Source organism: Podarcis filfolensis (assembly GCF_964270895.1).
Source record: "Podarcis filfolensis genome assembly, chromosome: W".
Taxonomy (NCBI): Eukaryota; Metazoa; Chordata; class Lepidosauria; order Squamata; family Lacertidae; genus Podarcis; species Podarcis filfolensis.
Genome location: NC_139619.1, coordinates 15,383,549 through 15,410,325, shown reverse-complemented (window position 1 = coordinate 15,410,325; position 26,777 = coordinate 15,383,549). Strand labels below are relative to the sequence as shown.

Sequence of the window (26,777 nt, the reverse complement as noted above, 5' to 3'; positions counted from 1 at the left end):
TATATTTAGAAAGATGTTTCCTCCAAAAGCATTTTATTTTAAAAATCTGATTTATATTTTTTTTTAAATCCGATTTAAATAAAAAAATCTTTTTTGACATATATATATTTAAATCATTGCTTTTTATCCACCCTGATCTGTTCCATTCGCAGGCATAGGTCATGTATAAGTTAACAGTACAGAAGTCAAACTGATTACTAAGAAACGCTTCCGCAGATATACTGACTTACTTTGAAAATCTCCTTATGGGGCTAGGAGTTGGGCTTGGAGGCAATCCATTACTACACACAAACATTTGCAGGGAGGGAGAGAAGCACTGCTAGGAAAGACAAGCACAGCATTGAAAAGCACCTGAAATGATGTTTCTGTCGTTAGAAATAAGAAGTTTTATCAACATATCAACACCAGCGAAATTAACTGAAATGCATAAAACAAGGAATCGTTGTTGGAAACGTAAAAAAAAGGAAGGTACTTTTAAACTGTATGTGGTGGGTCTGTAAGGAGGTGAAAGCTTTCTGGGAAATGATTTATAATGAACTTTTAAAAAATGTTAAAATATATATTTATTTAAAAAAACAAACCAAGAAGCCTTCTTACTAGGCATTGTAGGTAATGAAATACATAAGCAAGATAAAAGACTGTTTTTATCTGCAAGAACTGCAGCAAGAATATTATTAGCCCAACGTTGGAAGCATACAAGAGATCCCAACGAAAGAAGAGGGGCAGATGAAATTAATGGACTATGGCAAGCTGGCGAAACTTGCAGGGAAAATTCGGAACCAGCAAGACCAGACTTTCCTGAAATATTGGAATAAATTTACAGAATACTTGAAAGACAATTGTAAAAAACTAACTTCGCTAGGAGGGTTGCCAGAAGTTTTGTAAGGTGGACTTTATCCATTATTGCAAAGTGTAAAATGGTTGATTTATAATTAGGATTTAATAGTACCGTATTTTTCCGTCTATAGGACTAGGTTTCCCCCCCTAAAAATAGTGTCCAAAATTGAGGGGCATCTTATACATGGGGGCCATCTCCCGCCATTTTCTTAAATCTGAGTCCCTAAAAATAGGGGGCATCTTATACATGGGGGTGCCTTATAGACAGAAAAATACGGTAATTTAAAAATGGTCAATTTATAATTTGGATTTAATAGTACTGTATTTTTCTGCCTAGGGACGCGGGTGGCGCTGTGGGTAAAACCTCAGTGCCTAGGACTTGCCGATCGTATGGTCGGCGGTTCGAATCCCCGCGGCGGGGTGAGCTTCCGTCTTTCGGTCCCAGCTCCTGCCCACCTAGCAGTTCGAAAGCACTCTTAAGTGCAAGTAGATAAATAGGGACCGCTTTATAGCGGGAAGGTAAACGGCGTTTCCGTGTGCTGCGCTGGTGCTGGCTCACCAGCTGCAGCTTCGTCACGCTGGCCACGTGACCCGGAAGTGTCTTCGGACGGCGCCGGCTCACGGCCTCTAGAGCGAGATGAGCACGCAACCCTAGAGTCGGACACAACTGGCCCGTACGGGCAGGGGTACCTTTACCTTTATTTTTCTGCCTATAAGATGCCCCCATGTAGGAAATACCCCCTATTTTGGAAAAATCCGATTTAAGAAAATGGGGGGGAAGACGTATCTGTGTATAAGACGCCCTCAAATTTTTGACATTATTTTTTTTGGGGGGGGCTAGTCTTATACACAGAAAACCATTAGTCAAGGAGGAGGGAAGTCTCCGGCTGTTTTAGCCAAATGTTTTCTATGTTATATATAACTTGAATGTTATGTTTAAAATGTTTACAAAAAACTGATAAAAATGGTAGGAAAAAATGAAGTTTTATAAACATATTGCAAAATATTTATCCCTCCAGTTCTGGACAGAAGCAACCAGAAGGGTTGGTGTCCACAGCCCTCTCTGAAGATTATGAATGAGCTTATCGGTCCAAAAGATCTGAGGACTCCCGAAGACCACTAAATATCATTTAGTTCCCGTATAACAGGCACGTCCAACAGGTAGATCACGTCCAACTAGTAGATTGTGGGGTGTTCCTGGTCGAACTCTGGTCCCTCAGGGATCTCTCCCCCCCCCCACAATAAAATAAGCTCAACAACTACTGCATCCTCAAAAAAGCTCAACCACTCTGGCTTCCGAAGAAAAGCTGAACAACTTTGCCTTCCCCAAAAAAGATCAGCCACTTTTGCTCCCTAGCAAAAAAGTGGGCCATCAAATTAAGTTCCACTATCGGACTGTGGATTCAGGACCCTCCACTGTGTTTTATATAATCAAGTTTTGATTATGTTCTGTGTATCTCGCAATGCTCATTCAGTTCCATTCATTCATCTATACAGTTCCATTCATTCGTATATTCTGTTCCCTTCATTCATATATTCCATTCCCTTCATTGATATATTCCGTCTCCTTCATTCATTTGCTTCCAGGGGAAAAGGTCAACCACTTTGGCTTCCCCAAAAAAAGCTCCACAACTTTGATCCATCCAACGACAATGGGTAGATCCCGGCCAGTTTTTTTTATACTGCGAGAGTAGATCGCAGTCTATCGGGAGTTGGGCGTCCCTGCTGTATAGAAAAGTCTTCCCACACTGCCACCTCCCTTGCGACTCCTAAACTGAGGAAGCTCTCTGGCGTACCTTTCCAATCCCCCTCGTGGGAGAAGGTGCCGGAGAGATGGGAATGAAGTCTATCCTCTTTGGAGACGAGGATTTTCCCGATTTGTCCAAGTCGTTGTCACTCTGAGAACACAAAAGGGTCATGTTGACAGCCTCATGGGGCTGCGCTGCAAAAATCTCAATGAAAAAGAGCACAGCCAATCACTTCATTCCCCACTCTAAGCTCACTGGTTAAATTAAATTAAATTAAATTAAAATATTAAACATCTGTAAAAAGATTACCAGGCTCAAGCTTTCTTCCCATGATTGGCTTATCTGCATTGCTGTTTGGACTTCCCTAAAACACAAAAAGGCTCATCAGTGGTGACAAGAGAACACAGTCGCTGCTGCTTCTTTTTTTTTTTTTTACAGCAACTGCATACAACAACTATACTTTGCAAAGGCATATGTGGAACATTACAAAGAACAAGTTCATTTTCTGCAAGTACTGCTTCTTAAAGTTGTCGCGTCTGACACTTGTATTTGTAAAGACACACATGAAACACAAAAAGCTTTTATTTGGACATTACCTTTAAAAAAACTGATTCATTTGTACATACGTGGAACACAAAAGCTTCTATTTGGACATTACGTATATAAGAACTGATCTATTTGTATTTCCCGTTCTAAATGTTGGTCCTTAATTGCTTCTACTCAATTAGATAATGTGAAAAGAGTTATATTTATATGATGTATAAATAATTTATATAGTTAAACACAGCCAGTTACGCTGTGGGTATATTTGCTCCTTTTTTTTTAAGACAGCAGTTCAGTTGCGCCTACCTTTCATGTGCCGCTTCTCTGTTCATCAAATCCACTCCTTCCTCCTGGAGTACAAGAATTCACAGCTTAGTTCTTAATGACTTCCAGCTCCGCAAAATATCACTTCCTATATCAACCATATATCCTATATCAGGCATCGGCCAACTCGGCCCTCCAGATGTTTTGGACTTCAATTCCCATCATCCCTGTCCACTGGTCCTGTTAGCTAGGGATCATGGGAGTTGTAGGCCAAAACATCTGGAGGGCCGCAGGTTGGGGATGCCTGTTTTGGGACTACAACTCCCATCATCCCTAGCTAACAGGACCAGAGGTCAGGGATGATGGGAGTTGTAGTCCCAAAACATCTGGAGGGCCAAGTTTGGCCACCACTGCTACATCCTATACAGCCTTGTGCAAATGAATTGAAACAAAGAATATTTTCTATCTCACTCGCTATCTGGAGGGCCGAGTTGGCCGATGCCTGTCCTATATCAGCATAATCTGATATATCTTATATCATAGGTAGGCAAACTAAGGCTCGGCGGGCGGATCCGGCCAATCGCCTTCTCAATCCAGCCCGCGGACGGTCCAGGAATCAGCGTGTTTTTACATGAGTAGAATGTGCCTTTTTATTTAAAATGCATCACTGGGTTATTTGTGGGGCATAGGAATTTGTTCATTTTTTAAAAAAATTATAGTCCAGCCCTATAAGTGGTGAGGGACAGTGGTCTGAGGGACAGTGGACCGGCCCCCTGCTGAAAAAGTTTGCTGACCCCTGTAATATCCTATATATCCTATATCAACAGAATCTGATAAATCCTATATCCCAGTGATGGCCAAACTTGGCCATCCAGCTGTTTTGGGAATACAACTCCCATCATCCCAAGCTAACAGGACCAGTGGTCAGGGATGATGGGAATTGTAGTCCCAAAACAGCTGGAGGGCCAAGTTTGGCCACCACTGCTACATCCTATACAGCCTTGTGCAAATGAATTGAAACAAAGAATATTTTCTATCTCACTCGCTATCCTGTACTCAAAACAAACATGAAAAGCCAGTTGGTCATTGTGGTGTCGGAAGCCTGCAGCCAATAGGAGGAACGATGAGCTCGCCACAATCTATTGAGGTTCTACGAAAGAAAGTTATTCCAGAGCTGAGAAAGAGGTATCCTGACGGTACTGAGATATTGCAGCAGGACCTAGCTCCCTGTCACACATCGAAAGCGGCAAAGAAATTCACGATAGAGCAGCAAAGACAGATACTTGATTAGCCAGGAAATTCCCCCGACAATCCCATGGAGAATTGGTGGGCTATATGCAGAAAGTCGCCTCTGCGCTGTAAGACTGCGCAGCTATGCAGAAGCTCGAGTGTGGTGCGGGGATCTGAAAATCAACAGCATGGGTAGGCAAACTATGGCCCGGGGGCCAGATCCGGCCCAATCGCCTTTTCAATCTGGCCTGCAGACGGTCCAGGAATCAGCATGTTCTGTAACCTGAAGCGTATGTAACCTGAGGTCCCACTGTATAAGACTATTTTGGGGGATTGGGTGGAAGATATATCCGCGTATAAGACGCCCCCCTAATTTTTTTTTTTTGGGGGGGGAAACCTAGTCTTATACACGGAAAAAATACATAAATTTGCACCAGGGTGTATCAGCAGAATTGCATGGTGCAGCCAAACTGTACCATCACAGAGGATAGGGTAATACAGTGGTACCTTGGGTTACAGACGGTTCAGGTTACATACGCTTCAGGTTACAGACTCTGCTAACCCAGAAATAGTGCTTCAGGTTAAGAACTTTGCTTCAGGATGAGAACAGAAATTGTGCTCCAGCAGCGCGGCAGCAGCAGGAGGCCCCATTAGCTAAAGTGGTGCTTCAGGTTAAGAACAGTTTCAGGTTAAGCACAGACCTCCGGAACGAATTAAGTACTTAACCCGAGGTACCACTGTATGCGTTTGAATATAAATAACCGCGTAGATGCACACAAAACATAAATGTATCAGGAAGATACATTTTCCCCCAACATGCTCGTTTTCTGTCTGCAGGAAGCTTTCAAACCTGGAAGCTCACATCTTGACCCTCTGCAGCAGCAGAAACCAGCACCGACCCTCCCTGCCAGCCGTCTCACCAGAGTGGTGCATGCTCTGGTTATCTCCCGCTTGGACTACTGCAGTGATGGCCAAACTTGGCCCTCCAGCTGTTTGGGGACTACAACTCCCATCATCCCCGACCACTGGTTCTGTGAGCTAGGGGTGATGGGAGTTGTAGTCCCAAAACAGCTGGAGGGGGCCAAATTTGGCCATCACTGGACTACTGCAACATGCTCTACGTGGGGCTACCTTTGATGGTGACCTGGAAACTGCAATTAATTCAGAATACGGCAGCTAGACTGGGGACTGGGAGCAGCCGCCGAGACCACATAACACTTGTCCTGAAAGACCTGCATAGGCTCCCGGGGTGTTTTTGGGCACAATTCCAAGTGTCGGTGCAGACCTTGAAAGCCCTCAACGGTGCAGTACAGGAAACTTTCCTATAGTTGTCAATATTAAGAGGATGCCAGCAAGGAAGCCTGCCCGCCCCACCCTGAACTCCCCTGCCCCTTCTTCCAGGCATAGGCAAACTCGGCCCTCCAGAGGTTTTCGGACTACAACTCCCATCATCCCTGACCACTGGTCCTGTTAGCTAGGGATGATGGGAGTTGTCGTCCCAAAACAGCTGGAGGGCCAAGTTTGCCTATGCCTGTTTTATTATGTTTTTAGTGTTCTGTTGGAAGCCGCCCAGGGTGGCTGGGGAAACCCAGCCAGATGGGCACAGTAGAAATACATTATTATTATTTAAATTTTATTTTATTTTATATACAAACCAACAGGAAAACAGAAATATTTCACATATGCTACTGACACCAATTACAAACATTAAAACACCCTTGTGACTTCCCTCCACCAACATTCACCTTCTTTTGTACAGTATTACTGTATTTCACATTGCAATTTATATCTTTGTTTCTTAACTCTCTTAACTTACTATTATTTATTCTTACTCGACTTTACAAGCATTAATCCAAACATATCAACATATTATTTTTTGAGCAGTGTCTGGACATATAATCTTCAAACAATTTCCATTATAGTCTTAATTTCTGCAAAACAATTGTTTTCTTTGAATAACCGAGATATTATTGAGACCAATTCCAAAGAACCTTTATATATGTTTGTACTTCGATGACAGCGCCTGTAGAAGTGAAATGTTGCTTACCCTCCTGATCTGATGGAGTCGGCTGCTGGGAATACAAATTGTAGAGGAAGAGATCAGCTGTGGGAGAGAAGGAAGACACAGACCTTTCAGAAGTTACCTTGCTTTGGTTGGGCTGAAAGCCAACACTCACTCAAGAACCTGGCATGCCACTTTGTAAAGAAGGAAAGATGAGCCGCTAATAAGAACTGCCCACAGAATTGTATAGTAAGAATGCCAGGGTGGATTAAAATCAATGATTTTTTTAAAATAAAAAAATGAATTTTTAAAAATTTAAATAGGATTTTTAAAATATTTAAATCGGATTTTTTTGATTTACCATATTTTTCCATGTATAAGACTAGGGTTTTTTTACAAAAAAGATAGGTTTAAAATTGGGGCTCGTCTTCTACACGGGTAGTGCTGAGGGGTGTTTGCTTAATTTGGAGTCCCCCAAAATAGGGGGTGTCTTATACATGGTATACGGTAAATCGGATTTTGAAAATAAAACGCTTTCGGAGGAAAAATCTTTGCCAAGATTTTCTATTTAAGTGACATTATAGTCCAAAGGCTAGTCATCAGGAAATAAGGATTTGTTTAAAGTTTTTGTGTGCCCAGTCTCAAATCTTCCATTCTTGGGCAAGGTGATTGAGCGAGCGGTTGCCGAACAACTCCTTTAAAGGAACAACTTCCTTTAAAGCCCTAAACGGCCTCGGTCCAGTATACCTGAAGGAGCGTCTCCACCTCCATCGTTCTGCCCAGACACTGCAAGAAGCCAAGCATTCTGCACCCGCTGAAGTTCTGGGTCAGTCTCAAGGGCAGCCCCACGTAGAGTGAGTTACAATAATCAAGCCTGGAGGTGACCATTGCATGGATCACAGTGGCGAGGTCAGGGCGAGAGGTAAGGAGTCAACTGCTTAGCTTGGCGGAGATGAAAAAATGCCACCTTTGTTATAGCTGCAACCTGCGCCTTCATAGATGTCGAAGATTACACCCAAACTCTTAACGGATGACGCTGGCACTAATTGCAACCCCGCAAGAGATGGGAGTTGGCCCCCCAATCCCATATTGTCCCGACCCAGCCAAAGGACCTCTGGCTTCGAAGGCTTTAACTTCAACCGGCTCCCACGTAACCATCCAGCCACAGCTTCCAAACATCTGATCAGTGTGTCTGGGGCCGAGTCGGGACGGCTGTCCATTAACAGATGGACCGTCCAATCAAGTACAGCAGAAAAGTTGTCCAAATATAAACGGTTAACTTATTAAATAATAATAATAATAATTTATTATTTATACCCTACCCATCTGGCTGGGTCCCCCCAGCCACTCTGGGCGGCTTCCAACAAAACACTAAAATACAATAACCTATTAAACATTAAAAGCTTCCTTAGACAGGGCTGCCTTCAGATGTCTTCTAAAGGTTTGGTAGTTATTTTTCTCTTTGACATCTGGTGGGAGGGCGTTCCATGGGGCGGGCGCAACTACCGAGAAGGCCCTCTGCCTGGTTCCCTGTAACTTGGCTTCTCGCAGTGAGGGAACCGCCAGAAGGCCCTCGGCACTGGACCTCAGTGTCCGGGCAGAATGATGGAGGTGGAGACGCTCCTTCAGGTATACTGGACCGAGGCCGTTTAGGGCTTTAAAGGTCAGCACCAACACTTTGAAATGTGCTCGGAAACGTACTGGGAGCCAGTTTAGGTCTTTCAAGACAGGTGTTATGTGGTCTCGGCGGCCGCTCCCAGTCACCAGTCTAGCTAGCACATTCTGCATTAATTGTATTTTCCGGGTCACCTTCAAAGGTAGCCCCACATAGAGCGCATTGCAGTAGTCCAAGCGAGAGATAACCAGAGCATGCACCACACTGGCGAGACAGTCCGTGGACAGGTAGGGTCTCAGCCTGCGTACCAGATGGAGCTGATAAACAGCTGCCCTGGACACAGAATAAACCTCACAATAATTTCATAATTATCTTTCAATGCATTTCTAATAGTTTAACCACATCAGTTAACAAACATGGATCCATATGCTACCATGTTATTGTTTTAGAGAAATAAATGTTTTAAATTGTGGTGAAGGAAATGATGATTTTTCTCCTTCCAATCAAGTACAGCAGAAAAGTTATCCAAACAGAAACAATAATTTCATAATGATCTATGTGTTTGTGATAGTAGAATCAAATCAATCATTTTTGATGTGATGGTAAAAACTACTTTGAAAATTTATTCTTCCAAAAATGAAACCTTCCTCTGGTTTTCAATATGAAGAGGATACCAGCAAGGTTGAACCTTTCTGTAAATAAAGGATTTAAATCAATTCTTACTGACTAGTGATTTAAATCGTGATTTAAATTGATTTGATTTAAATCAAATCCACCCTGTTAAAGTGTACCTTCAGTGTTCTGTTTTTATGAAGAGGATGCCAGCAAGGTTGAACCTTTCTGTAAAAAAGGATTTAAATCAAGCGTTATGGACTAGTGCTTTAAATCGTGATTTAAATTGATTTGATTTAAATCAAATCCACCCTGAAGAACACTAATATTTCCACAGCTGTAACCTCCCCAGGACTATAGATTATGGTAGATATGCATTCCACCCATTTTAATGTAGGAAAAATACACTACCACTCAGCCTCTGCTCCAAGGCATGTGGCCCTGAAAACTCCTTATTTTTATAGCATTGAAAGAATATTCATTCTTCTTAAAAGGAAAGAGGCATGACAGTTTCTCTCATGCAGATGCGATCAAACTCCATCATATAAATCTGTTGCAAAGGAAGGTAATATTGCCATATTTTTCGCTCTATAACACGCACCTGACCATAACACGCACATAGTTTTTAGAGGAGGAAAACAAGAAAAAAAATATTCTGAATGAAACAGTGGATGTATGATTTTTGTGCTTCATGCTGTGGCCACAGACATGTGATTTGACGGTGAGTTTGGGGTAGCCCAATGCAAAAATCCTGAGAATCCATGTGGATCTGTGCTTTGTAACCACATTTTTGCGCCACTGCGGCCCCAGGCAACAGTGGGTGCGTGATTTTTTTGGTACAGGCTGTACCCATGGACATGCTATGTGATCTGATGGTGAATTTGGGGTGACTCAGTGCAAAGATCCTGAGGATCCATGTGGATCCGTGCTTTGTAACTACGTTTTTGAACCATTGTGGCCCCAGACAACAGTGGGTGCATGATTTTTTTGGTGCAGGCTGTAGCAATGGACATGCTATGTGATCTGATGGTGAATTTGGGGTGACCAAATGCAAAGATCCTGAGGATCCATGTGGATCCGTGCTTTGTAACCACGTTTTAAGTGGGGAGGGAAGGAAAAACACAGAAGGGACAAGGAGCACGAGAGGGGTGTGTGGAGAAGGAGCTGGCTAACAATGCAGGAGAGGGGTTTAACGGGAGGGAGGAAAGGAAAGCAAAAGTCCCCCCCCCCAAGCCAGCCCCCTCTCTCTATCTCCCACCTGCATGTTTTCTGGCTGCCTGCGCTTCCCTAGAATGCTTCCCTGGACGCAGCAGCAGAAGCACTGGAGCACGGAGAGGAGGAGGCGGCGGCAGCTGTCGGTTGCGCTTCTAGCTGACGGAACCTGAGCCGGGTGGGCTGGAGCCTGCGCGCAGGGTGACTAGGAAGGAATTAGCAGAAAGGACGCGATGCTTTCCCCTCTGCTTGCCAGGAGGGCAGGGGACTTCCCTGCTCTTTGTTGCATTTGTGTGCTACCAGTCTCCTTGCTTAGCGTGTCTGCTTGCTGTGAGGTGACGCTGCCGCAGCCTGTGCTGAGCAACGGAAGGGGAAAGGATCATGTCTGCCTGCTAATTCCTTCCTAGCTGCGTCACCTCACAGCAAGCAGACACGCTGAGCAAGGGGAATGGGCCATTGCTGGCCCAATCCGAGCAAACACATCAACCAAAAACAAAAGAGGGTGGGCAGTAAGACCCTGAGGCAAAGGGCAGGAAAGGAGTTCACTGAGGCTGTGCGCTCCCTGCCAGAAAGGGACAAGAACAAAAAGAGGAGAGCAGCGGCTGACTTTAATCGCCCAGTTAAAACCATACGCAGCAGGGAGCGCAAAACAAAATAGGAGTCGCAATTGAATCCTTAGGAAGGCGCTACAATAATTAGGCAAGGGGAACAGGGCTGATGAACAGACAGTAGCCTTGGGATGCCGTACAGATTGAGAGGCTCCACACACAAGGACACTCAAGCGCCCCCTTTAACCATGCACTCTCCCGTGCAGCAACACGACTCACACGCCTCCAGACACACACCAAAGTATGCCCGATACAGGAACCCCAGCAGCCTCCTCTCTGCAGCCTTCCCTCCTCTGTGACACGTGATCTGATTTTCGCCCCTGCACTTGGGCCAGCTGGCTCCAGGGCCCACACATTCGCTCAATAAGACGCACAGACATTTCTCCTTACTTTTTAGGAGGAAGAAAGTGCATCTTATCGAGCAAAAAATACAGTACTCTAAATATTTTAACAATGATAGAACCTGAAAACACCTTCACTGGTGGCTAAGAAGAGTTGAAGCATTATTTATATGTGGAATTTCAGCTGCAAAACTTATTCTTCTCACTGTTCATCTGTTTATCTGGTGGAGATGATTGACACTTTAGCCTACCATGTAGAGATTGATACTAAAGCTAATTCAATCTTGGGGCAAAATTAGCTGAATTTATTCCTGCCATTGAAAATGCTATCAGCTTGCCTCTTTGCAAGACAGAAAATTGCAAGTTCCTCATCTTGCAAAAAGTCATGGAAAGAGGAAACAAAGTTTACTGCATGCTCAACAACTTCAATCCTAAAAGAAGCTCAACAGCTTTGGGGCAAAATCGTAAAAAAAGCACAACAACTTCAATCCTAAATAAAGCTCAACAACTTTGGGTTAAAACTGTAAAAAAAGCTCAGCAGCATCAATCCTAAAAAAAGCTCTACAACTTTACAACTTCCATCTGAAAAACAGCTGAACAGCTTTGGGGTAAAAGTGTAAAAAAAGCTCAACAACTCCAGTCCTGAGATATGCCATGAATAGTTACGCTACAGAGCAGGGATTCTTGGCAGGCCATATTTCTATTTGCAATTTCTATTTGCGTGATTATGTCGTGCACGAGGGTGTTGGGATACTGCCAGGGAGATAAAGCCCATCATGGTCACCACGTCGCCTCCGGACAATCCATCGATCTCCTGTAGATACAGTATCAGCAATTAGCGACACGAGCTCCAGAAATAGCTTGTGACATTCCAGAGCTGATGCACGCTCTATCAGCAGAATTTGCACAGCGAAAGATGCACGCAGGAGAGCATTATTTAGAAGTTTATTCAGCATTGGTCAGAACAAAGAAAAACATGACTGCCTGCTTCGGTCTGCTCAGGCAGAGAGAGTGAAACGAAAGCAATAACAAAACATAAACTTCCTGTGAACAGGAAATACGCAGACTCTGTGACTCACAAAGCCTGCTCCCTTTTAAGGTGGAACGGAAATATCCTAACAGAGGGGAAGTCCGGCCTCGAGTTCGAGTTCCGCCCTGATGAGAAACTGAGACATGCAAACGGCAGCAATTGTAAAAATGATGTCTGGATCAGAAAAGAAGCATGCGTACTCAAGAAGTAAAGAGGATAATCAACCCGGAGGAGCTTGGGGGGGGTCCTTTTGTTCTTGGAGGAATTCAAATAATTTCCACGTAATACACAGCCAGGAAGCATGCCCCACAACACAGCATTATATACAGACATACACGGAGACCAGCTCATTAGGAGACACCAGAGAGAAGTTGTTGACTTGCCATTTAAAAACTCTTATTTTTGGAATGAAGCCCAGTGCCTTTAATGAGAACTTGATGAACAAAGGAGAGAGAAGAGGACTGAACACCCAAATAATTGGACAGAGAATAAGATGGGGAGGGGAAAAACATGCCTCCTGTGTGTTAACAAAATAATAATAATAATAATAATAATAATAATAATAATAATAATAATAAATTATTTGTACCCCGCCCTCCCCGGCCGGAGCCAGGCTCAGAGCGGTTAACATCACAGAAAAAATACAATATGCATAATACATATGCATAAAAGCTTTGCTACAGAAGATGTGAGCCACAGAAACGACGACTGATCAGATTCAGAATGAGGGTGGATAATATTAGTATTGAATTTGAACAATAGCCAGAAATGCAGAGATGTGAATGAGGACGGTTATCTCCAGACATCTGGAACACAGGAAGTCCCAATTTTTTAATTTTTTTTACAATTGGAATATATAATTGGTGCACTGCTATTACTGTAATCTGGATTGGTTTGATTTGATTTGTCATTAATTGGAAGGTTGTGATTGAAAATGAATAAAATTTGAACAAAAATAAATACAAATAAAGAGGATAACTGATGATGGTGAAATCACGAAAGAAGATGATGCCTTATGGCCTCCTCCTGATGGAGTTGGCTGGCAGGAGCTGGAAATTGCAACTGGCGATGAAGACATCACTTTTGCCACCTCAAAAAGTGGTTCTCTGATTAGGGCGGTTCATAAAAAACTTTTTTTAAAAAAATGCCTGCTCCAAAGGTCTTATGTTACTACACTAGGGATTATATCGCTATCTCTGACATTTCATGCATATCAGTTAATATCTTGACCCTGCTCCACTGAATTGAAATTTCAGCCTTCACGACATAGAAAAACGGCCAAGTAAACAGCTATTTTCACGGAGGAGGGTCAAGATATCAACTGATATGCATGAAATAATATTAGAGTCAAGGGCTGACAGCACAACCACCAATTCAGCTTTGATGGAAATGCAACGGGGCCTTCGCCGCCTGTCTGTCAGGCTCCCACACAGCCTCCCTCTTCCACAAACCCCTGGGGTTCGAATGCGCTTTGTACCTCACCAGTGCTTACCATGCTGTGCCGGTTCACGACCGTTGTGCTGTTCCAGCGGGTGCGCAAGACGTGAGGCTGAAAGACCTGGGAATTGTCACTGAAAGAAGCGAAAGCATCTATTACGTTATGCAGCTGTCTTACATACGATTCTAAATTCCTGATTGACTACTCTTCCCTTCCCACCCTCTTCTCTCCCATCCGAATGTCGACTATCAACTTTGGAAGAGGCTGCTTGGTTTGTTCTGAAATGTGCCACACATATTGCTAGCTCTATACAAATATGTAGCTCCCATGGACAGCTAGCACAATACCACCTGTAGCACTTTGGATCCTGGCCACACTGCTGCCATGCGCTCTATGTGGGGATGCCTTTGAAGGTGACCCGGAAACTGTAATTAATCCAGAATGCAGCAGCTAGATTGGGGACTGGGAGCGGCCACCAAGACCATACAACACCGGTCCTGAGAAACCTGCATTGGCTCCCAGGACGTTTCCAGGCACAATTCAAAGTGTGTTAAGAGGATGCCAGCGAGGCTGAACCTTTGTGTAAATAAAGGATTTCATTGTTCCCAAAAGGAAACCTTCTTCTGTGTGTCAGTATGATTAGGATGCTAGCGAGGTTGAACCTTTCTGTAAAATAAAACCTTACCAAGACCATATAACAATGGTCCTGAGAGATACGCATTGGCTCCCAGGACGTTTCCAGGCACAATCCAAAGTGTCGGTGCTGACCTTGAAAACCCTAAACAGCCTCGATCCTGTATACCCAAAGGAGCGTCTCCAGCCCACCGTTCCACCCGGACACTGAGGTCCAGCGCCGAGGGCCTTCTGGCGGATCCCTCCCTGCGAGAAATGAGGTTACAGGGAACCAGGCAGAGGGCCTTCTCGCTAGTGGCTCCCGTCCTGTGGAATGCCCTCCCTCAAAGAAATAAACAACTATCTGACTTTTAAAAGACATCTGAAGGCAGCCCTATTTAGGGAAGTTTTTTAATGCTTGATGCTGTCTTGTGTTTTTAATATTCGGTTGGAAGACACCCAGAGTGGCTGGGGAAGCCCAGCCAGATGGGTGGGGTATAAATAATAAATTATTAGCATTATTAATTACTAGTGGAATAGCAGTATGTTGGCTAAGAGTATGAGCTGTGAAACAAGAAGCCCTCCGTTTGAAATTATTACGAATGAGGCCATTCAACAGGCCCAGTCCTCTATTGTCTCCCAAGACAGACAGATGCCAACAAAACAAGAGCCCCACTGATATCAACAGGTTAACTGCCCATTGTAACAGACGTCTATAGCAGTGGTGGCCAAACTCGGCCCTCCAGCTGTTTTAGGACTACAACTCCCGTCATCCCTGACCACTGGTCCTGTTAGCTAGGGATGATGGGAGTTGTAGTCCCAAAACAGCTGGAGGGCCGAGTTTGGCCATCGCTGGTCTATAGGATACCAGTTCCCTGTGACCTTAGGTAGCGTAAAGTAGAACAACATTCCAATGTGCTCTCCAGATCCTTTATTTGTGTTTTAACTGTATGCTTTAAACCAGGCATGGCCCATCATGTTTATCATGTTATTGTTTTAGTGAAATAAATTGTTTAAATTGTTATGAAGGAAATGATTATTTTTCTCCTTCCAATCAAGTACAGTGTCCAAATAGAAACAATTATTTCACAATTATTTGTATGTATTTCTAATAGTATAACCAAATCAGTCATTTTTGATGTAACTCTAAAAACTATTCTGAAAATTTATTCTTCCAAAACCGAAACCTTCCTCTGGTTGTCAATATGAAGAAGATTTCAGCAAGGTTGAACATTTCTGTAAAAAAAAAAAAAAAAAAAAGAGGATTTAAATCAAGCCTTACTGACTAGTGATTTTGATCGTGATTTAAATTGATTTGATTTAAATCAAATCCACCCTGCTTTTCCTCCAGGGGAACCCCCAGCTCACCTGGCGCAATGTTTTTTTAAAAAATTCTTTTGGATTTTTTGTATGTGGGGGGTGGGGGTGGGATGGATATTTGGTTGGGCTTGGGGATTTTTTTTTATTTTGATGTTTTTGTAATTTTTACATTTTTTTGTTTGTATTGTTTTATTGGTTTTGTTTAAGGTGTTATATTGTTCTTAGGGGGAGGGGTCAGGGCTGCCGGGGAGTGGGCTCCAGCCCACAAAATGGCTGGGGCATGTTCCACAGGGGGGGATGCACTGGGACAACCGATCTCAGTGATCACGGGTAGGAGGAGGAGTTACGCTAAGACTAGACCATGTCATTACAGAGGGGGCAGGTTTAGTCGTTGTCTGAGGACTATTCCTGCCTCCGGGTCTGGTCCTGACCGGATGGATACTAGAATCAGCAAGGGATACCCACATGACCTGAAGGTGCTGCTGTGCAATGCCAGGTCAATGATTCATAAGACCACTGCCATCCATGACTTGATCATGGATGGAGGACTTGACCTGGCATGTGTAACAGAGACTTGGTTGGATGAAGCAGATGGGCCTGTCCTTGCCGCTGCTTGTCCACCAGGTTTCTCTTACGCACAGCAACCCAGGCCTTGTGGGCGGGGAGGGGGGGTTGCAGTGATTTTTAGGAAGTCATTAGTTTGCACCAGGCGTCCTGTTGGGAAGACCCAGTTTTCCGAGTGCATGTTCTGGAAGTTGGGCAATAGGGGCAGTACAGGATTCCTTTTGGTCTACCGACCTCCCCGCTGCACCAAGGATTCCCTGCCCGAGCTGCTTCAGGTCGTGGCGGATGTTCTCCTGGAGACACCTAGCTTGGTCGTCCTAGGGGATTTTAACATCCATGCCGACACGACCTTACAAGGGGCCGCTCGGGACTTCGTGGAAAGCATGGCCTCCATGGGGCTGTCCCTGAATAAGTCTGGCCCAACCCATAGCCGCGGACATGCCTTGGACCTGGTGTTTACCTCTATGGATGTTGGTGATCTGACACTAAGTAAAAGTGAAATGAAAGAAGTGCCATGGTCAGATCACTTCCTGGTGCAACTGGACTTCTCTGCGACCCATCCCCTCTGCAGGGAGGTGGGACCAATTCGGATGGTCCGCCCCCGCCACTTAATGGATCCAAATGGTTTCCAGAGAGTGGTAGGGGATGCTTTATCCCATGTTGATGGCCTTTCAGCCGATTCCCTGGTGGCCCGCTGGAATGTGGAGTTAACCAGGGCTATTGACTGTTTGGCTCCGAAGCGCCCTCTCCGATTGCATGGAGCCCGGACAGCCCCGTGGTTTTCCACGGATCTGAGGGCAATGAAACAATCGTTGAGACGGCTAGAGCTCCAGTGGCGAATAACTCATTCTGAATCTGACCGGACACAGGTTAGAGCTCAACGTCGAGCCTACCAAGTGGCAATAGCGACGGCGAAGAAGAATTTCTTCACCGCCTCTATTGCATCTGCAGAAAACAGCAGCAGGAGACTTTTTCAGGTGGTTCACAATTTAGCGGAACCACCTGCAACATCGGGGCCCAGTACGGGCCACATGTTCTCCTGCAATGATTTTGCAAAGTTTTTTGCAGATAAAATCGCTCAGATTCGGGAAGAAGTAGACTCCACCGTGGGAGCAGGGCCGGGGTGGGAGAGTGCTAGAGTTCTGTCTAGTCAAGTTGAGTGGGATCAATTCCAATCTGTTACCTCCGAGGATGTGGACAGGCTGCTTGGACGAGTGAAACCAACCACCTGTCTCCTTGATCCTTGCCCATCCTGGCTTATAAAAGCTAGCCGGGAAGGACTGGGCGATGGGCTTCGTGGGGTGGTGAATGCTTCCCTCCATGAGGGAGCCTTCCCAGACCCTCTGAAAGAGGCGGTTATTAAACCGCTTCTTAAAAAACCATCTTTAGATGCGGCCACGATGGCCAACTATCGCCCAGTCTCAAATCTTCCATTCTTGGGCAAGGTGATTGAGCGAGCGGTTGCCGAACAACTCCAGGCATGCCTGCAAGAAGCGGACCATTTGGATCCCTTCCAGTCGGGATTCAGGCCTCATCATGGGACTGAAACTGCCTTGGTCGCACTGGTTGATGATCTCCGGCGGGCTAGGGACAAAGGTGAGAGCTGTTTCCTAGTTCTGCTGGATCTCTCAGCGGCGTTTGATACCATCGACCATAACATCCTTCTGGACCGTCTTGAGGGGCTGGGAGCTGGGGGCACTGTCATACAGTGGTTCCGCTCCTTCCTCCTGGGCCGTGTTCAGAAAGTGGTGGTGGGGGATGAGTGTTCAGACCCCTGGGCTCTCACTTGTGGGGTGCCTCAGGGTTCTGTCCTCTCCCCCATGCTTTTCAACATTTACATGCAGCCGCTGGGAGAGATCATCAGGAGGTTTGGGCTGGGTGTTCATCAGTATGCGGATGATACCCAGCTCTACCTCTCTTTTAAATCAGAACCAGTGAAGGCGGTGAAGGTCCTGTGTGAGTGTCTGGAGGCGGTTGGAGGATGGATGGCGGCTAACAGATTGAGGTTGAATCCTGACAAGACAGAAGTACTGTTTTTGGGGGACAGGAGGCGGGCAGGTGTGGAGGATTCCCTGGTCCTGAATGGGGTAACTGTGCCTCTGAAGGACCAGGTGCGCAGCCTGGGAGTCAATTTTGGACTCACAGCTGTCCATGGAGGCACAGGTCAAATCTGTGTCCAGGGCAGCTGTTTACCAGCTCCATCTGGTACGTAGGCTGAGACCCTATCTGCCTGCGGACTGTCTCACCAGAGTGGTGTATGCTCTGGTTATCTCCCGCTTGGACTACTGCAATGCACTCTACGTGGGGCTACCTTTGAAGGTGACTCGGAAACTACAACTAATCCAGAATGCGGCAGCTAGACTGGTGACTGGGGGCGGCCGCCGAGACCATATAACACCGGTCTTGAAAGACCTACATTGGCTCCCAGTACGTTTCCGAGCACAATTCAAAGTGTTGGTGCTGACCTTGAAAGCCCTAAACGGCCTCGGTCCAGTATACCTGAAGGAGCGTCTCCACCCCCATCATTCTGCCCGGACGCTGAGGTCCAGCACCGAGGGCCTTCTGGCAGTTCCCTCATTGCGAGAAGCAAAGCTACAGGGAACCAGACAGAGGGCCTTCTCGGTAGTGGCGCCCGCCCTGTGGAACGCCCTTCCAGCAGATGTCAAAGCGATAAACAGCTACCTGACATTCAGAAGACATCTTAAGGCAGCCCTGTTCAGGGAAGTTTTTAACGTGTGATATTTTACTGTAGTTTTGGTTTCTATGGAAGCCGCCCAGAGTGGCTGGGGAGGCCCAGCCAGATGGGCGGGGTATAAATAATAAATTATTATTATTATTATTATTATTATTATTATTATATAAAAACCACTTTTAAGCCTTCCATCGCATATATACCGTATTTTTCGCTCCATAAGGCGCACCGGACCATAGGGGGCACCTAGTTTTTAGAGGGGGATATCAAGGGGGGAAATTGTATTTCCCACTCCCCAGCCCCAAAGAGCAGTGTACAGGCTGCGCGCAACCTCTCCCTGCCGGAGGGGTTGCATGCAGCTATGGCACATGCCAAGACAGCGGTGTCTTGGCTTCCTCTTTAGCTGCGCGCAACCTCTCCAGCCAGGAGAGGCTGCACGGGGCTAAAGAAGCCATAGCCCTGAGCAGCCTCTCCCTGCCGGAGGGGTTGCGCGCAGCTATGGCATAAGCCAAGACAGCAAGCGGAATGGATCCTGCTCGCTGTTTTGGCTTCCTCTTTAGCCCAGCGCAACCTCTCCCTGCCGGAGGGGTTGCACGCGGCTATGGCACAAGCCAAGACAGCGAGCGGAATAGATCCCGCTCGGTTTTGGCTTCCTCTTTAGCCCCGCGCAGCCTCTCCCTGCCAAAGGGGCTGCGCACGGCTATCCCTGAAGCCTTCCGAGCGCAGCGCAAGTTCCCACTGCGCTCCTCAGGTTTCGGGTTCCTTTTGCTGAAGCCAGGAGAGCAAGACTCTCCTGGCTTCAGCGAAAGGAACCTGAAGCCTCCAGAACGCAGCGGGAACTTGCGCTGCGCTTCGAAGGCCTTCAGGCGGCTATCCCTGAAGCCTGGAGAGCGAGAGGGGTCGGTGCCCACCGACGCCTCTCGCTCTCCAGGCTTCAGCGAAAGCAACGCGAAGCCTCCGGAGCGCGGAGGGAACGCTCCCTCTGCACTTCGGAGGCTTAGCGTTGCTATCGCTGAAGCCAAGGAGCCTGCATTCGCTCCATAGGACGCACACACATTTCCCCTCAATTTTTGGAGGGGAAAAAGTGTGTCCTATAGAGCGAAAGATACGGGATATATACAAGCAAGGTGCCTATAAACAATATTCACATTTCTGCTCTGGGTCTGTAAGCGCAGTAGTTGGGCATCCTATACGTCTCATAATACCCACACCAACCCCAAGTTCGGCTTCGTCGCACACGAGGGATCTTGGTCTGCTCGAGTCTCTGCGCGCCCATTCATTTCGAGAAGGCATGGCCAAACTTGGCCCTCTAGCCATCTTTGGGACTACAACTCCCATTACCCCTAGCTCACAGGACCAGCGGTCAGGGATGATGGGAATTGCAGTCCCAAAGAAGCTGGAGGGCCAAAAGGGTGACAGTACCTCGGGGGGGGGGGGTGATGCCTCCTTTCTGTTCCTACCGACCCCAATGCCCTTTTTGAAATAATAACTATTATTTTAAACAGTGGAAACAGTTGGTCTTGGCAAGTATTAACCACTCTCAATTCCAACCTGATAATCACCACCTGCCCAGATTTTAACTTGTCTGAATTAATTTTAATATTTATTTTAGATTTAAGATTGATGTCTGTTTTTATGCACATTGTGTTGTTTTTATGATGTTAGACACTCTGAGCCCGGCCTCGGCCAGGGAGGGCGGGATACAAATTTTTTATTATTATTATCAATATTATTATTCCTCCTCCTGCGAATGGCCAGGCGCAAGAGAAGGCACCCCCTGCCTTCCTGGCGCAGTGCCCCATTTCTTGGGATACCGGTTGAACTAGACGCAAACTCGGCCCTCCAGCTGTTCGAGGACTACGTTTCCCATCATCCCTGACCACCGGTCCCGTGCGGTAGGAATGATGGGAGTTGTAATCCCCAAGCAGCGGGAGGGCCCGTTCCTCACCTGAGCCCGTGGATGAGTGGGGCACTATTGAAGCGCCTCAGGCCGCCCCCCTCACTCCCGGCCGGCGGCAGCTCCAGGTCCAACTCCATCTTCTCGACCTGGGCCATGGCGGCGGCGGGCCTGCTCACTGAGGGCGGCCTCGGCTGCTGCTCCTCAGGCCCGGCCTCCCAGCTGTGACGGGAGAAGCATGGCAGTGCCCGCGACGAACTTGCCCGGCGGAGGAGGCTCCTCCTCCAGCCCGTCGTCGCCGCCGCCTCAGCTTCGCCTCAGGAGCGGCGTCGGAGCGTCTCCTCAGGCGGAGGCTGGCCAGCCGGTAGGCGTTGCGCATGCGCTGACAGCTGGATCGCCCGGCTGCTGGGCGAAAGGAAGGGAAACGTCGGGCAGGCCCTTCACGCATGCGCACGTCGGCCTCTGCGCGTGCGTGCGTGCGTCTCGCCGAAGCACGGCATTGGAGGCTGGCAAGCCGGTAGGCGATGCGCATGCGCGGGCTGTTGAATCGCCCGGCTGCTGGGAGAGAAGCGGGCCGCCCCTTCACGCATGCGTCCCGCTGCTCCTGCGCATGTCGGCCTCTACGCGTGCGTGCATCTGGCCGGAGCTGCTCCCGACGACGATTGCGCATGCTCAACCGAATAGAGGGCGGGGCAAAAGGGAAAAAGCCCGGGCGGGGGGAAGGCGAGCCTCATGATTTCGTCACCGCGGCTCTCCCTTGCCGCTCCGCCAATTGAGGGCGGGGCAAGCGCTTTACCGCAGAGTGATTTGCTTTAAAAAAAAAAAATCGGATTTTTAAAATAAAATGCTTTGGGGGGGGAAATCTTTCTAAGATTTATATTCTTTTTTTAAAAAAACAACCATTTGCTTAATTGAAATAAAGAAAAGATTCTTCATCACCCATTAATACAAAATTATAAAGCAAATCAACTAAAAGAAAAAAAAATCTAATATAATAAAATAAAGAATATCTTCTTACTCCATATTTCACATGTTCATTATTAGTTTGATTGCCAAAACTTGTCAGATTGTTATCAAAGCCAAAAGTATAAATAAATATTCAATTATCTGTGTCCTCGAGTCTTACTACTGTAGCACCCTGCTTGTGGTTAACACTTAGCTGGAATGAAATATTCAACGCAGCAATAGAGAAATTAAAATAATGATTTGTCAAATAAATGATAGGCACAGTGGTATATGGTTACCAAAGCTCTGCCCATCCCAGCCCTGATGGTCAGCACTTATATTTCCTCAGCCCAGCCCCCTTGCTCCTCCTTTGGCTGCCTCTGTCCAATCAGCCTGGTTGAAATTCCTATTGGCTGTTTGCTAGAACCAATCATAAAAGATACACCCATTTCCTATTACCTTTTATGGGAGACAAAGAGCTATATTTCCTTCTATCCATAAATGGCAGACAAGTAGCCATATATCTTACATTTGCCTCGACAAGGCACCTTAATTGCCAGATCACCTTTTGCCCTTGTTGCCCCTCCATTCCAAAATAGATGGCTAAAACAGATGGCTCATGGTCTTACATTTTGTCTTAAACAGAGATCTTGGGTTCACATTCTCACACACCATCAATGAAATAACAATCTAACATAAGAATCTAACATTTCTTACTTTCTAAATCCTTTGCATAATTACATTTAAGCCAACAAATCTCATACATTAACATAGATAGCTTTTTAGAAGAAAAGGCCTTTGCAAAGTAAAACTCTTCAGTTTACACCCCCCTTTCCCGGCCAGCTGCTTTTCCCATTAGCTCTTGCCCTTTAACCTTAGGAAAATGTGGCTAGTCTCTAACGGGAGGCACATGGTATTATTTTCTGTTAAACAATAAATCCTACTATTTACTAACTCTTAATTAGTGTTTTTGCAGCTTGATTGTATTCTGTAATATGTAGGGTCAGTGTAACCTTTGCTCCCAGCCTATAATTCCCTTTTACAACTTTGAGAATTTTGGCTCCTGCTATAAATCGGGGGGGGGGGCCTTGTCCAGGAGGATAAACATCTGCCAAAGTCCTTAGCCAGCTGGTTTTCTGCCTGGCATGAAACATTTGCAAATCTTTAAGCTCATTTTAAAATACAGGCCTTGATCAGATGCCTCACTACCAACTTTTATAGATATAATAAATAACAAGATGAAAAATGAAAAAATATTTTAAAATAATTCCAGTGGCACCTTAAAGATCAACTAAATATAAGCTTTCAAGGTATGAGCTTTCGTGTGCAATACACACTTTGTCAGTGGGGATCATTTGTCAGATACTCTGCAGCAGAGGTCGCTATTATTATCTTATAGTTATTATTATTATTATTATTATCTGTAATAACTATTACAGATGTGATTCGAATGTTACAACAGAGTTTAGACTGCAACAATTATTTTTCAGAAATATTTTAACTACTTCCCAGTTAGAAATGAACACACGTTTTGGTTTATTTTTCATTTTTCCCTGACAAATTGTCCAACAACTCCGCATATCCAACTGGTTTTGGAATCCATCTTGTCCTAGAAGGAGCATGGTCACTTTTCCAATGTGGAAACATTCTTTTGTTGGATTCTTATTTTCGACAAGTTTGATTGACGGGCAATAATGAAGATATGTCTTTGATGTACCGATGCAATTATGGACAATAAGGCATGGGAAGGGGGGGAGGAGGAAAGAAGATCTACAGTTAGGTATTTTAGGACAGGATCTGCCGAAAGAAAAAAAAGACATTATTCATGTACACTACGACAGCTGCAAGAATTTTAATAGCTCAAAATTGGAAGACCGGAGAAGTTGGCGAACTATGCAGAGTTAGCAAAGTTAATGGACAAGTTGCATGAAAGGGGCAATAGTGACTTTGAAAAAGAATGGGAACCTTTTACGATATATTTGCAGAAACAGCAAAAAGAAATGGTCTCGCTGGCAGGATTTAAATGAGCATTTACAAGTTTAGTTACAGAGAACAAGAAGTACATTGCATTCAAACAGCAGAATGCTCTTAACTCTAGTGGGTCTATGAAACAGGTGAACAACTATCTTTTGGATAAATATTTTTTGGATTACAAAGATGACAGGGAGTGGGACTGGGGGGAAGGGGCCAGTCTGATAAAGGAAAATGGAAACTATTATTGGATGGAAACCTCCGGAGACCCACTCCCCAAGAAATCAACAACAGACAAAGAAGTGCGTAAGCATAAACAAGGACAAGAAATTGTGCAGAAGGGGCCTAGAAGAGACTTAAGGGCCTCGGACATAAGAACACCAGATTGATGGACTGGATGTAATGGACTGAAAGGACTGACATGACCCGAAACCAGGAAGAAGGGACGTTGGATAAAAATTAGAGATATCAAGGGAAATTCTTTTGTTAATTTTGGAATCAGTGTAATATTAATGAAACACCAGGGAATATGCCGGAAAGGAATTGAATTGGCTTTAGTAGAAATGATTTAAGGAGATATGAATGAATATGACGTAAACTTTGAAATTTTAAGATTTTTAAGATAAGATAAGGTTAAAGAGATTAAGGAAAATTAAATAACAGATTAAATTAAAAGAGGGAAAGGTTATGTTGAATTAATAAATAAGATAGATTGTGAAGATTCATTATTTAAATTAAAATTGAGAAACAGGGGAAGAATTTGCTGGAATAATGAATTAAACTAGAATACAAAAAGGGAGGTGTGAGGAAGTTCAAGAAATAAGCAAATGAAAGGTTGTAATTTGAGATCTGTATTTTTCTTTTTTCCTTTTTGGTTTTTCTTTTTGTTTTACTTTTTGCTGTATTTTTCTTTTTGTTTCTTTTGTTTTTGTTTATGTATTGATGAAATTTTGAATAAATATCATTTAAAAAAAAAACAAAAAACAGCAGACTGTATCATTGGATGTAATATACCAGAAATGGTAGTTGAGGGAAGTCAACAGAGCTGGGGGGAGGGGTGGAAAAGGTATGTTTAGTAATGATATTTGATACTTGTTTTGAGAAAAGAAAACTAATAAAAATCATTGAGGGGGAAAAAGAACATATGAATTTGCTTTTTGTTAAAGTATATAAAATAATAAATAAATTGTCCAGTAGCACCTTAGAGACCAACCCTAACCCTGCGGGAAGCCATTTAATTAGACTTTTAAAAAAAAATAAAGTTTATTGATACAACAAGAAAAAAGAAAAAGAACACAAATACCAAATTACACACAAGAATAACCATAAACACATAATTTTCTTAGCAAATAATAAAACATCTATTGGTCTTAACACTAAAGACCCAACCTCCCGTCTATTTCATATTTCAAATTCATATTACTTATTGCCAATACACACTTTTTATCATAGTTAAACTTATTCTTAATAAATCTAATTTCTTATATCTACCTTGCAACTATTACTGAAGTTCCTCGAATGCTGCGACAGAATTTAAACTACTATATTTATTTTTCAGATATTCTTTGAAAACCTCCCATTTTGAAACAAATTCCTGTTTTTATTTATTCTTTATTTTTTCTGATAAACCATCTAATTCGGCATATTCTGTCAGCTTTTGAATCCAATCTTGTATAGAGGGGATTTCATTACTTTTCCATTTTGCTGCGATCAAAACTCTTGCTGCCGCCGTCGCATATAAAAAGATACCCTTCCTCTTTTGTGGAATATCCAAATCTGTTATTCCCAGGAGGTAGGCCTCTGGTTTTTTATTGAAAGAGATCTTTAGCATTTTTTGCAGTTCTGCATAGATACTCTCCCAGAATACCTGTATTTTCCTACATATCCACCACATATGGTAGAATGTTCCTGAGTCCCCGCATCTCCAACAATTACTTGACACATTTTTATACATTTTTGAAAGTTTCCATGGTGTTAGATACCATCGATGTTGCATTTTTTGAAAGTTCTCTCTAATCGTGTAACAATTTGAGAATTTTCAATTGATCTTCCATAAATTTTCCCATTGGGCCATGGTTATTGAATGGCCAAAATCCTGGGACCACCTCACCATTGCCACTGTTATCTCCTCCTCCTCCTTGACTGTCCAGTCAAGGAGGAGTCGATAAGTTTTGGAAAGAGTTTTCTAAAATTTTTTAGAATTTACAAGATCATATTCGAATCGAGAAATTTCTGTTGAGAACTCCTTTTGTTTGTCAGATTTAAATTTTTCAAATAACTGATGGTATTGAAACCAGTCTGAGATGTGTTCTCTTATTTCCTCAAAGTTTTTAAATTTTATTTGGTTATCTTCATTTTTTAGAAGTGTTTTATATGTTGGCCAGCTTTCCTGGGTATTTTTCCGTTTTACTGCTATGGCTTCTATTGGAGAAGTCCACCACGGGACTTTAGGCTCCATCAGGTCTTTATATTTTTCCCATACAGCAAAGAGTGACTTTCTTATTATATGGTTGGTAAAATTTTAATGGATTTTCGCTTTTCCATATATTGAGGCATCTGATCAAGGCCTGTATTTTAAAATGAGCTTAAAGATTTGCAAATGTTTCATGCCAGGCAGAAAACCAGCTGGCTAAGGACTTTGGCAGATGTTTATCCTCCTGGACAAGGCCCCCCCCCCCCTGATTTATAGCAGGAGCCAAAATTCTCAAAGTTGTAAAAGGGAATTATAGGCTGGGAGCAAAGGTTACACTGACCCTACATATTACAGAATACAATCAAGCTGCAAAAACACTAATTAAGAGTTAGTAAATAGTAGGATTTATTGTTTAACAGAAAATAATACCATGTGCCTCCCGTTAGAGACTAGCCACATTTTCCTACGGTTAAAGGGCAAGAGCTAATGGGAAAAGCAGCTGGCCGGGAAAGGGGGGTGTAAACTGAAGAGTTTTACTTTGCAAAGGCCTTTTCTTCTAAAAAGCTATCTATGTTAATGTATGAGATTTGTTGGCTTAAATGTAATTATGCAAAGGATTTAGAAAGTAAGAAATGTTAGATTCTTATGTTAGATTGTTATTTCATTGATGGTGTGTGAGAATGTGAACCCAAGATCTCTGTTTAAGACAAAATGTAAGACCATGAGCCATCTGTTTTAGCCATCTATTTTGGAATGGAGGGGCAACAAGGGCAAAAGGTGATCTGGCAATTAAGGTGCCTTGTCGAGGCAAATGTAAGATATATGGCTACTTGTCTGCCATTTATGGATAGAAGGAAATATAGCTCTTTGTCTCCCATAAAAG

General features: G+C 44.3%; 1 protein-coding gene across 1 annotated transcript in view; it reads right to left on the bottom strand.

Annotated features, from left to right (window-relative positions):
• The window catches only part of LOC310753845 (PABIR family member 2-like), a 37,501-nt gene extending 16,566 nt beyond the window's left edge, over positions 1–20,935 (bottom strand). Inside the window, 7 exon segments of the mRNA XM_083595206.1 lie at positions 231–319; positions 2,634–2,735; positions 2,895–2,949; positions 3,435–3,478; positions 6,670–6,726; positions 13,535–13,613; positions 20,617–20,935. Coding sequence (XP_083451332.1) covers positions 231–319; positions 2,634–2,735; positions 2,895–2,949; positions 3,435–3,478; positions 6,670–6,726; positions 13,535–13,613; positions 20,617–20,723 — 533 coding nt within the window. The 5' untranslated portion in view covers positions 20,724–20,935.
• Positions 20,936–26,777: the final 5,842 nt, after the last annotated feature.